At 49.8% G+C, this 12,218-nt stretch overlaps 1 protein-coding gene across 1 annotated transcript in view; it reads left to right on the top strand.

Moving 5' to 3' along the window:
* Positions 1-12,218, top strand: part of GABBR2 (gamma-aminobutyric acid type B receptor subunit 2) — a 235,915-nt gene that overhangs the window by 160,971 nt on the left and 62,726 nt on the right. Inside the window, exon 12 of the mRNA XM_042912093.1 lies at positions 11,920-12,027. Coding sequence (XP_042768027.1) covers positions 11,920-12,027 — 108 coding nt within the window. The remainder of the gene's footprint in view (positions 1-11,919; positions 12,028-12,218) is intronic.

Genomic DNA, 12,218 nt, shown 5'->3' with positions numbered 1-12,218 from the left:
ACAAACACCAGGTGACGCAAGCTTGGGAGCAAAAAAAAAAAAAGAAGAAAAAGGGACATCCCCCACACCGGGTTTTTTTTTCTTTTAATGAAGCCTGACATTCTGTTCTGGGAGTCGCGCTCATTTGTGTGAGGGGAAGGCTGTCCTGGGAAGCCTGGCGAGGCGGTATGAATAAATCATAAAGCGCTTTACAAATCAGCATTAGCTCCGAACACGAGGGCTCGGGAGATGTTAGGCCCCCATTCTCACCATCCCTGAGGATTCATTTATTTGCAGTCAGGGCTGTTTCAGAGGCTCTGCAGAGGGGAGCCCACATTCATGACTGTGGGGAAGAGGCATAGATTAACTACTCTGGACTGAATTGGGTCAGAACAAATGTGTACATGGGTTAGGACTGGGGTCATCTATTTAATAATTCCCAGTATCACTCAGGAAGGGGAACTGAAAGCTTGAATTTAGAGCCTAAATACCAGTCCCCAGTGAGTGCAATTCGGGTTGTGCCCCACCTGCTATTCCAGAGGGGTTGTGGCTCTTTATTTCACTTGGTGCCTCGGATTCTGTTCTCTCTGGGCCTGACAGCCTGCCCACCGGTAAACCCACAGCGAGCAGGAAGGAGGTAGAATCAGGGCCGTCTGGTGCAGTGAGCACAGATCTTGAACAGCCCGGGTGTGAGTCCCACCGCCTACTCTTACTGGCCCCTGGCTGAGGCCAGTGACTTAGCCTCTCTGAGCCTCAGTTTCATGTAAAATGAGAGTAACAAATCCCCCTGCGGGATGGTAGTGTGGGCTAAATGCGATGGTTCCGGTGAGGCGCCTGGAACGAGGGGGACAGGAGGTAGGCAGCTTTCTCCCCGTCACCGTTACCATTTCCCGGTATCCTGCTCTGTGTTCTGCAGGAAGTTTTTATAGGACAAGCGACAAGGTAGAACATGAAGCCGCTTCAGGTGGGGAGTAGTTGAAGTCACAGTTCGGTCAGTCCTGCTGCTGTATGAATGCCACCCTTTTTTCTTTCCGTTTTCAAGATGGAAACTGAACACAATGATAAACCATGAACACCACCTCAGGAAGAAACCTATGACAGTCATGAGATTCTGCCTCTCTGGGGGCTGTGCCTCTGCTCAGAAAGGCCATTATGGGAGGGAGGGAGGTGGCTACATGTGTGAGCATGTACTCCTTGCATGTGCGTGCGGACACACACACACACACACACAACTACTGCTAGGGAAACAGCTACACTTAGTTCCCATCCCCCGCTCCCTCTGACCCTTTCGGGAATCTTCCCAGCCTGGTTTCAGCAAGTCTTACAAACAGCTCCAGCTACACTGTGCAGTCTCCCTGGACACTGTGTGGGTAGTGGAATCACCATAGCAACGTGGCCCCTGTGGGCAGGGAGCTGCCTACGAGGACAGTGCTGGGCCTGGGCCAGAGCCCTGGTGCCAGGGGGGGTGGGAGGGCCGACTCCAAACTTAACTCGCTGACCTGGCTCAGGAATCCCAGCCCCTGGCAACCCAGAGAGGGAGCAAGGTGGGTGGGGAAGAGAAACGGCATTTTTCTTCCTTGTGGAATCCTAGGCAGAAACTCCACATGAGCGTGGAGGGGTGAGAAGGGGCTCTGCAGTGAGGATGAGGCCCAGGCGGGCTTAGATGCAACAAAGGTCTCAACAGTTTCTGGGGCTTTCAAGCATTGCCAGCAATGCCATGTTAGCCCCCCCCAGGCCTGAGCCCTCACGAAACTCAGTACTATCCTCTGTGATTCACCAGGCCCAGCTTGCGGCCACCTGCAGACATCCCTTCATATCCCCTCAACCTCCTGACGAGGTGAGGTTCATTGTCTCTGCCTAACCAGACAGAAAACTGAAAGTCTGCTGTACCTGGCTAGGTGGCAGGACTGAAGTTTGGAACTAGCTTTGTTGGACTACAGAGATGTCTGAGGCATTTTGTTCTTTTTAAGAAATATATATATATATATTTTTTTATATTTATATTTATTTATTTATTTATAAATATATTTTAATTATATATTTATATATAAATTTATATATTTATTTAATATAAATATATATTTATTTATATACTTATATATTATATATATACATATATAAAAGAAAAAATATATATCTTTTTGAGAAATATATATATATTTGTTGCTAGCTGGTTCATACCAGAGAAGCAGGTCCATCAAATTCTTAGGGATGTGGTCAACATTTATCCCAACCCAAAATTTGTCCATTCAGATTTTTAAACCTTGGGATATCCTTCACATACCATAAAATTTACCCTGTTGAGGTGTACAATTCAGTGTTTTTTGTAGATCTATTCATTCATTTTTGATACATCCCCAAGTATTTCAGAGTACCTAGCATATAGGAGAATTACAGACTGCTTGTGTTCAAATCCCAGCTACACCATTTCCCAGCTGTGGGACCTTAAGTTACTTAATATCTCTGAACTTTAGTTTACTCCTCCTCCGTATAATGGGCATAATAATAGGGTTGTGAGGATTAGATGGCATAGTGTCTACAAAGCATTTAGTGCCTGCCTCACAATAGGATTCAATATATGTTAGCCGTTTTCATTAAGAATGAGTGAGTGAGTGAGTGGGGGACACCTGGGTGGCTCAGTCGGTTAAGTGCCTGACTTCAGATCTCACAGTTTGTGAGTTCGAGCCCCGCATTGGGCTGTGTGCAGACAGCTCAGAGCCTGGAACCTGTTTCAAATTCTATGTCTCCCTCTCTCTCTCTGCCCTCCTTCCCTTGCTCAAGCTCTCTCTCAAAAATAAATAAACATTAAAAAAAATTTTTTTTTAAAGAATGAGTCAGTAAGTGAATGATGGGAGTATGTCCGGATAATTGTGTTCCCCCACGGACATGGCTAAGAGAGACACTGATAAAGCTGGGTGAACTTGGGTTGAAGAAGAGGCTGGAAAACTGGTGTTGGTGCTGGTCAGTTGGATGTAGGTTACGTCCGTGACAACTTCTGGCCTTACGTGACCTCGCTTTGCTAAAACTGGAGCGGGGACAGGCTTGCCACCTAAGTCAAAACCAAGCTGCTGCACTTCTGACGCCCTGAGTGCTGGAAGGGGCCTCGGGCGGGGCCGGCTGGGAAGAACAAAGAATGGGTAAGGAAGGTAAGAATGACGCAGGTGGGGACTCAGGGCTCTCCGACATGAGTCCCTGAGTCCCCAGACATTGGAATGTGACACGAGAGCTAGGGGAAGCTGGTTCAGCCCAGGGCCACTCTCGTGGCAGCTCAGAGGAGCATGGCTTAGCTGTAGATCTCCCTCCACTTGCTGACAATCCTGATTCCTTTTTTTCCCAACTTTTTATTAAAGTATACACACACATACACACACACACGCACAAGTGTGTAGCTCAATGAATTTTCACAAACCACACTCAGCTGTGCATCCAGCATCCTGATCAAGAAACAGACCATCTCTAGCATCCTCTTCCAGTCCATACCTCCCTCAAGGGTAACCACCAGCCTGTCTTCTACCTGCACAGATAATGTGCATGAATCACCTGGGGATCTCGGTGAATGCAGATTCTGGCTCAGTAGGTCTGGGGTGCACCTGAAATGCCCCATCTCTAACAAACTCCCAGGCCACACCTAGAGTACAAAGGTTAAGTTTAGAACCCTGCTTTATTTTTTTTGTTTGTCTCTAGGTGTGAAGAGAAATGGAAACACCAGAAACCTTGTACCTTGAGCATCAGTTAGGGGAGAAAAGGGGTTCCCCCCGCCACTGCTGGAATCCCTGGAAGCAGAGCAGCCCCATCACGGGGAGGCAGGGTTGGATTCTGGGTCCTGAAACGTGCTCTTAGCCATCCACACCCTGCTCATGAGAGGTGTATGAATGATCTCAGGATGGGCAGCAGCTGGGAAGGGTTGAGGTGGTTGGGGCCCAGGCACTGGATTCAGGGGTCATCTTCTAGCCCTCCTGGGATACTAGGATTTTCTGACTCTGACTCAAAAGACAAAGGCTACCTAGGAACATCCACCTGGCCTCCCAGTAAATTCAAGTCTAGGAAGAATGAGTGATGTTTTCAGTGAAGATGCCATAAACATCAGTGATAGCTTTCGCTTGAGGATTTTTTTTTGTTTATTTATTTATTTATTTTGAGAAGAGAGAGGGCATGAGCAGGGGCAGGGGCAGAGAGAGGGAGAGAGAGAATCTGAAGCTGGCTCCCAGTGCAGGGCTCAATCTCACGAACTCGTAAGGTTATGACCTGAGCTGAAATGAAGAGTCAGTCATTTAACCAACTCAGCCACCCAGGTGCCCTGAGGATTTCTTTTTGAAGCATTTGAGAGATAACCCAGTGTAATAATGTGGTTGGGGGCTGTTTCAGCCTGTGATCCTGTGCTTTTGTGTCTGGCCATGGTAGCGTGCTTTGTGATTTCAGAAGGCGGCCGGACGGCCGGGCCAGGGGATGCCCAGAGTGTCTGATGGCGGCCTTGCCTGGCAGGTTCAGGTCGGCAGAGAGAGGCAGCCACAGGGACTGGAGCTGAGCTGACAATGCCTTTTGGAGCCACCCAGAGTCTTGGAGAGGCTGCAGCTCCCCTCTTAGGGCAGTGACCTCCCCACCCCAGCTGCTCTGTCCTGGGCCATCCAAGGCCTTCAGTTATGAAGGGCTCCCTCTGGCTTTGCAAAGGTGGCTAAGAAGGGCACCAGAGGCTCCCCAGACTCTCCAGCAAATGATGGGCAGATGCTGTGCTCCTATCCCACACACCTTGTCCTATAAGTCATTCATTTACATGACAACATTTCCCAGGCACCTACTTGTGCCAGGGCCTGCAGGCACAGGGCTGGCTGCATAGACCACTGCCCTTAGGGAGCTGACAGCATAGACGGGAAGATGTAGGTAAACAAACAACTACCATTCAGGATGTTGTATGCCCTGATGGAGACAGGCCTACAGGAGGGAGTGAGGTCCAAAAGCGAAGGGACAAATCAGGGAAGACTTTAGATAGGGGAGCCCTCAGAATTTTTGGAAGTCCTAAAGGATGCCTCTTACTTGCCTACAAATTTCATAGCAGCTGCAATCACTATGGTGCATCTATTCTCCCTTCCTGTCTTGGCCCAGCATCTACTCATTTGCATCCTCAGCCCCTAGAGATGCAGGAGGGGCCCCACCCGGCACACACCCACACCCCATGCTGCCACCACCCATCTCGAAAACATCGCACATCCAGAAAATACACTAACTTCTGGCAGCCGAGGCACCTGCTGGGGTCCTGGAGGGAAGGGGAAGGAAGGCCTCTTCCCTCACTCTGTGCTCTGTTGCCTGAGCCAGGGCCTCCAAATGCAGCTGTACATTCTGTGCACTCTACAAGGATATTGGCATCAGGGGCAGTGGGAGCTGGATTTCATCCTGTGATCTGCTCACTTCTCTAGCTGGGAGGGCCTTCAGGAGGGAGTTCTTTCAAACAGGGCCCCGAGCGGGTGCCTCTCAGAAATTCCTCCTCCCAAAAGGGAGTCCTTTCTCTGATTTGCCCCAGGGCTCCTAAGATGCCTCCGCTGGTCCCAGAGTACCCCGTTTGCGCCCACCATCTCCCATGGCCCCCAGAATCATACCCCCCTCCAAAAGGCTTTGCTGTATTCCAAATCCCAGAGGGCAATTCCTATTCCGATCTTGCTCACAGGACCCTGGGCAAGACAGGGGCTTCTGGAATAATTTTTGGAGCATGCTCCTCAGAGGCTTATTGCCTCAGGACACACACCAAATCTCTCCACCACCCCTTGCCCCAGGAAGATGTCCATAACGGAGGCTTGGGTCTTGCTTTTGGACAGTCTGAGTCTTCTCTTCCTGCCATCTCACTATTGGTTGCCTGGGTTAACGATCAGAATGAAACAAAAGGCCCTTTTTTGGAATGTTTCTGGAAAACAGGAAGGCGGCTTGCCCCTCAGCGTCCAACCAGCCACACCAGAGCTCCTCCTCTATGTGACTTCCCGGCCCGGAGCCCACATGCCTCTGTAGTGACAGGAGGCCTAGAGCACAGCAGCCCCAGTGCTGTGTCAGAACAGACCTGCAAGAGAGGCTGTGTGTCCATTTGCACGCTGGTTCCCCCAAAGAGCGACAAAAGCCCTTCCTCTGCCGGGTGGGCCTTCCCGAAATCAATTGAACAAGCAGCTGAGCAGAATTGTTCTGGGCAGAGATTTTTCTTTCCATTTGGAGATGTGGCTGATTGTTTTTTCCCTTTTTCATAGTTGAGACTGATACGGGTATCACCTGCCTCAAGTTTTCCCTGCCTCATGGACGTCTGTGTTCAAGGCAGTGTGCAGGGGAGTGGGTGGAGGGCGGGGGGTACTTTATGGCTGAGGGGAGAAAAGAAAGACCTTAATGGCACAAAAGTAAATATGTTTAAGGCTTTGGGAGAAAAAGTGAAGTAGCTATTTGTCTTGTGTGGATGAATCAGTAGAGACTTGTATTAGAAGTGACATATTGGAAACAGAACCCTTAGAGCCCCTCAGAACCTTCTGGTTTATTTGGCATCATAGAGACACACAGAAGGGAGATACTTGGAAGCATCATCAAGGAAGTGCAGGAAATGCCTCAGTGCAGGAGATGACCCTACAGTGTTCTGGCTGGGGGTCTGCCAATTTCTACTTGAATATGTGGAATGATGGGGGATCTCACTACCTCACAGAATATTTGGGGTAGAAGGGACCACGGATGCCATGAACTCAGCCTTTTTTGCCTTCAAATGCTCCAGTTCCCTCTCTGGTCTTCCTTTTGTGTGCTTGGCTCAGGCACATTTCTGGTGACAGAGAGCTCATTACCTCCTAAGCTGGCACATCCAGCCTGATCACCTGCACCCCACCCAGCGCTAGCTCCAGAGATTTAAAGGTGAGCATTGTAGGCCGTCTCCCCCAGTAGCACTATCCTGTTCGGAGAGGCAGACAGATAATCAGATAGACCGCATTTCAGTGTGACCAGCACAGCAGAAACGTGTGTGAGGGCGCCAGTCTCAAAGAGGAGGCAGCTGTGATCTCCCTGCAAGGTCTGGAAGAACTTCTCAGAGAAGGTGGCTCATGAGTTTGGATTTCGGAGGACAGAAAATAAGAATTTGTGAAGGAGATCAGAGAGAGGAATGGCATTCTGGATAGAGGACATAGCTGGTGCAGGAGCCAGAGCAGTTTCGGGGTGGGGGGAGGAATGTTCAAGTAGTGAGGAATTACCTGCATGCAGAGTGCCCCGGGGGGGGGGGGGGCTGGAAAGGTGTGGGGTGGTGGGGTCACACCCTGCTAAGACCTGACCTTCAGTGGGGCGGCAAGGGTTTAAACCTAGGAGACTTGCTTAGATTTGCATTGGAGAACAGTACTGAGGGCCGGGGGCAGGGGAGGGTGCAGGGTTGGATGGATGGGCAAGAGGCAAGGAGGGTAGAAAGTCTGGGAGGAAAGTGAGACAGAAGCTGGGCTTAGCGTCTGAATAGGAGAGTGAAGGTGGGGAGGATTCCCCAGGGGGACTTCGGGGTCCCTAACTGGGTGACAGTGGATAGTGTGGATAGTGGCATCACTCCCGGAGTTGGAAGGAAATGGAACCGATGGACTCAGCTCTGGTTGTGCAGTGTGAAGTTTTATGCACAGCTAGGTGTCACCTAAGTCTCCGGTGACAGTGGCCTATGCAGGTCTGGAGCTCAGAAGCTGGGGAAGACACAAGAGACGTGTCAGCACAGAAAAAGTGGTTGAAGCCTGAGAGTGGAGATACTAACCCAGGGAGAACCTTAGAGGCAAGGAGGGTCCAGGTCTGAACCCAAGGGTCCATTTCCCTCTTAAAGAGATGGTGGAGGAATGGAGAGAGAAATCACATCCCTTTTGCAGAGGCCTCTCCCAGCCTGGGAAGGGCAGCTCTGATGGTGGGGGTCCCACTGTCTTGCTTTCAGACTCTTTCTTCCAGCGTTATTTCATCATGGTCTGAAGAGCTGTCTTTAAATCAGATATGAACACCACAGGGTGCAAGGTGACCCACTGGGATTGTCTTGCAGAAGAGTACAGCTTTTATTTATCTTTGTTTTTTATACAGAAAAATACAAAAGAAATTCAGCCTTCCTAAGGTTTAACACTTGGACTGGCCCTGGAGTCCCAGTGCGGCAGGTGTGTCCGAGAATCTGATGAAGGAACTCTCCAGAGAACAGCGTGGTTGATCAATCCATTATGCCAGACAGCAATGGGCCATTGTGCCAAGGGTCCCCAGGACAACCCCCAGTTCAGTGATTCACTAGAAGGAGTCAGCATATGGTTGTACTCACAGCAGTGATTTATTACAGAGAAAGAATATAGAGCAGAATCAGCAAAAGGTAAAGACACATGGGGCAAAGTCTGAGGGAAACCAGGTGTAAGCTTCCAGGATCCTCTCCCAGTGGATCACACGGGACACGCTTAATTCCCAAGCAATGGATGGTGGCAACACATGTGAAAAGCCATCTCCCGGGGAGGCTGACTAGAGACTGTTCCTGGAATTTTTAGTGGGCACCAGCTTAGCACATACCAAAATTCCAGGCTCCTGGAAGGAAAGCAGGTGTGCAGGAAACCACGGTGTGTGCACAAACAGCTCAGGCAAAGAGTCACCTCTTATCATTGAGGGGATGGTGGGAACCGTCCCCACATCCAAGGTCCCAGACAGGCCAGTGGAGAGCCGACCTTGCCACCAGGACTTTCTAAAGATGGTCTCAGGCCTGTTCTGTTAACCCTTTCCTGCCCAGGCCCCCTCAGCCATTCTTCACTTCCCACTTATGGCAACATGTTGCCATTTTCAGATGCCAGGTTAGACTGTTATTATCAGGTTTTAACTAAATTGTATTATTGGGTCTTAATGAGCTGAGTCTTCCAAAACAGAAAAATCACCCCAAAATGATTACTTCAGAGAACCCATAAGTCAAAGCAACTATAATAATGCAAAGCACGTTGGAGTGACACTTCTACCCAAAATAAGAGATCTTTGTCAGCCACATAAAAATCAAATGATATGATTTCATCTCCTACCATCCTTTGGTAAATTTCCACACTGCATTTATGTTCATGTTGCAGATTGTTTTTCTGATAGGATAACATGGTCGAAACACTTGGAGGCCATTGGTTTTAATGGTCCTGCGAACCCATCAGTATGAAAAGTGTGTAAAGATCTCCCAGGAGAGTGTTCTCGGGCTGGCAGCTACCCCTAGATGTGTCCTGTCCCTTTGACAGCTGACTTCTGGGTTTGGATGAGCCAGCTTTGAGTCAGGAAAGGCAGGAGGAGCATGACATGGGGGAAAGAGGGCTGGGCAGGGGCAAGGCACCGGGTTCCAGGCTCAGCTCTGCAACTGTATGGAGTGGTTGAAAGAAATATTTTTTTAATATTTATTTTTGAGGGGGGAGAGGGACAGAAAGCGAGAGAGACACAGAATCCGAAACAGGCTCCAGGCTCTGAGCTGTCAGCACAGAGCCTGACGCGGGCCTCCAACCCATGAACCATGAGATCATGACCTATGCTGAAGTTGGATGCTCAACCCACCAAGCCACCCAGGCATCCCAGTTGAGAGAAATACCTTAAATGCCCTGAGTGTCTGAGTTTATTCATCTGCAAAGTTGTTTTCCCAACTCAACTGGTGGCTCAAAAAAAACACTGTGTTTTGTTGTTGTTGTTTTACTTGTTGTTTTTATCAGTATATACTTAGCCTCTGACCTAATCCTTATTGAATGAACGGATGAATGAGTGAATGAATGAGTGAATGAATGAATGATCTGTAAGGTCCTATGCGACTCTGACAGACCAGGGATTTGTGATCTGGCCATTGATTAAGCTCAGGGTGAAACTCCCAGTAATTGAGAATTATTCCTCCCATACCCATTCTGTTTACTTTTCTTGCATCGTTGTATTGTAATATGCGTAATAATGTGACCCTCCTGTGCCTTCTCTAAAGTACTGTTATTCATTCTTGCCTATCTGATTTGTCCTTGTTTTTGAAATTAAAAAAAAAAAAAAAAAGTGAAGTCCTTCCCTATCCTACTGTCGGCATCCACACCTCACACGACCGTGTTTTAGAACAGTTGCTGCGATGCTCTTGTCCTTCCTTAGGGGGCCGGCTCTGCCATCCACCAGTCACGTCCTACTTTTACAAGTAAAATGGAAGGGTCCCTGAGTGACTCAGTCGGTCAGGCATCTGATTCTTGATTTCGGCTCAGGTCATGATCTCACGGTTCATGAGATCGAGCTCCATGTCAGGCTCTGTGCTGACAGCATGGAGCCTACTTGGGATTCTCTCTCTCTGCCCCTCCCCTACTCATATTCTCATTCTCTCTCTCTCTCTCTCAATAAATAAATAAACTTAAAAAAAAAACAAATAAAATGGGAAGGGGAAATGTTCTTTCTCTGTAAAACTGGAGTCTGGAGAGCCAAGTTGCTAGAAAGGCAGAGTAGAGGTACTCCATGAAGGAACTCATCTGGGAGTGTTTCTGGGAACTTACCTGTGCTGATGGCACTCCTGGGCTGGAAGGGCCTATAGCAGCCGGGCACACCTGCTGTGTCTGATTCCTCTGCACACCGAGGATCTGGCCTGTCCGCTCCAGCCTGGCTGTCTCCCTCCGAGTCCTACTAACATTCACCTTCCTGCTGTGTTCAGCTGAGGCCAGTGGGGATCTTTTAGAGGGAACTCAGTTCAGCAGTGCTGAGGGAAAGCAGAAGAAAGACCAAAGCCTAGAACTGGAGCTCACAGAACACACAGCTTTCTCGCCCCAATGAGCAGGAAGCCCTAGAACTCGGTGGCGTGTGGCCTGGAGCTGGGCCAGTGTCCTAGGTTTTGGAGGGTGTCCAGACCAGCCGGTGAGCGTGGAGTCTGGAGACACTGGGGTCTGGCCGTGACGGCAGTGCAGGCAGGGAACAGACACCCAGGAGGCCCCCACAACCTAACAGATGGTGGCTGGCCATTCCAGCCTGCAGGGCTCCAGGCTATAGGCAGCAGTCAGGGCTGACAGTTCCTGTCACTCACCAGCCGGGGCTGGGGATCAGGAGACATTTAGTCCTGCAGAACAGGTGAGAACCAGATAGGGCCTTAGTCCCAAGGTCCAAGTATGGCCACTGGGGCCAGGCTGGCCTGATGCTGAGTATCCAGACACTGGGGTCCACAGTGAAGTAGGAACCACATAGTCTGACCGTGGCAGACGGGGCTGGTGGGTAGGACCCAGGCGGCATTTGCTCCTCTCTTTCTCCAAAGGCCCAAGGAGACAGGCCCATAGCAGGTCCTTCTCTATCCTTCCTCCGTAACTAAACGGCTCCTGCTGTGGCCTGGAGCTGGCCTGGGTATGGCTACCCTGGATCCAGCTCTGGCTGAGTCCTCCCCTGCTCCACCAGAGTGGTGGATTTGCTGAATGCTGGAGAAGGGCCACAGCAGGATGCTTCTCCTGCCCAGTCTCAGCCCCTGCGGCTCAGTGTCCTCCCCTACCCTCTGCCTACAACCCGGGAGCTGGGAGTCCTGTAGAAGAGGCTCCCAGAGCCATCTGGTCTCCTATAGACTGAGGTGAGGAGTCAAGCAATCAGCCATTTGTTCACCTCTGCAGGTCTGTCTCCTCACATAGAGGGCTCGCAGGAAGGAAAGGAGGGAGGGAAGACAAGAAGGCTGATCTGTCACCCCTCAGTGGACCCTTGGTGGTCCTGGGAGCCTCTGTGCCTCTGTCTGCCACTCTGGACTATGGACCCATGGAAGGCAGAATTTGAATCTCACAGTCCCCTGTGCCCAGGGCTGGGTCTGGCATGTGGCTGATGGAACTAAATATCTATCAAATTGAGATGTGATTGAAGGAGTCTTGATGGTTAGTGAAAGGCCACATTATGTAGAATAGAGTGTCTGAGTGTCTATTACCTAGAATCCCTCTGTTGGGACGCTCTAATAGACGGTGAAGTCGGTCCACCTAGGAGATGTTAATGTCTCTGTTTTCTCATGGCCTCTAGGTCAGGACCTGGATTCTCACCGTGGGTTACACAACGGCCTTTGGGGCAATGTTTGCAAAGACATGGAGGGTCCACGCCATCTTCAAAAATGTGAAAATGAAGAAGAAGGTAATCACTCCTGTTTCACGATATTTGCAGTGTTCACTTAGCGTTTATTTAGCAAATATTATTAGGCACCTACGGTGTACCTAGCACTGGGCTATTTGCTGGGGATTCAAGCTAAACACGATGTCCACCCCTGACACCTTCAGCCTTGTAGGGCAACAAAGCATTTACAACACATGATGATAAGGGCTGGC

Source organism: Panthera leo, chromosome D4 (genome assembly GCF_018350215.1).
Source record: "Panthera leo isolate Ple1 chromosome D4, P.leo_Ple1_pat1.1, whole genome shotgun sequence".
In the NCBI taxonomy this organism is placed as follows: Eukaryota; Metazoa; Chordata; class Mammalia; order Carnivora; family Felidae; genus Panthera; species Panthera leo.
This window is presented reverse-complemented; position numbering and strand designations above follow the sequence as displayed.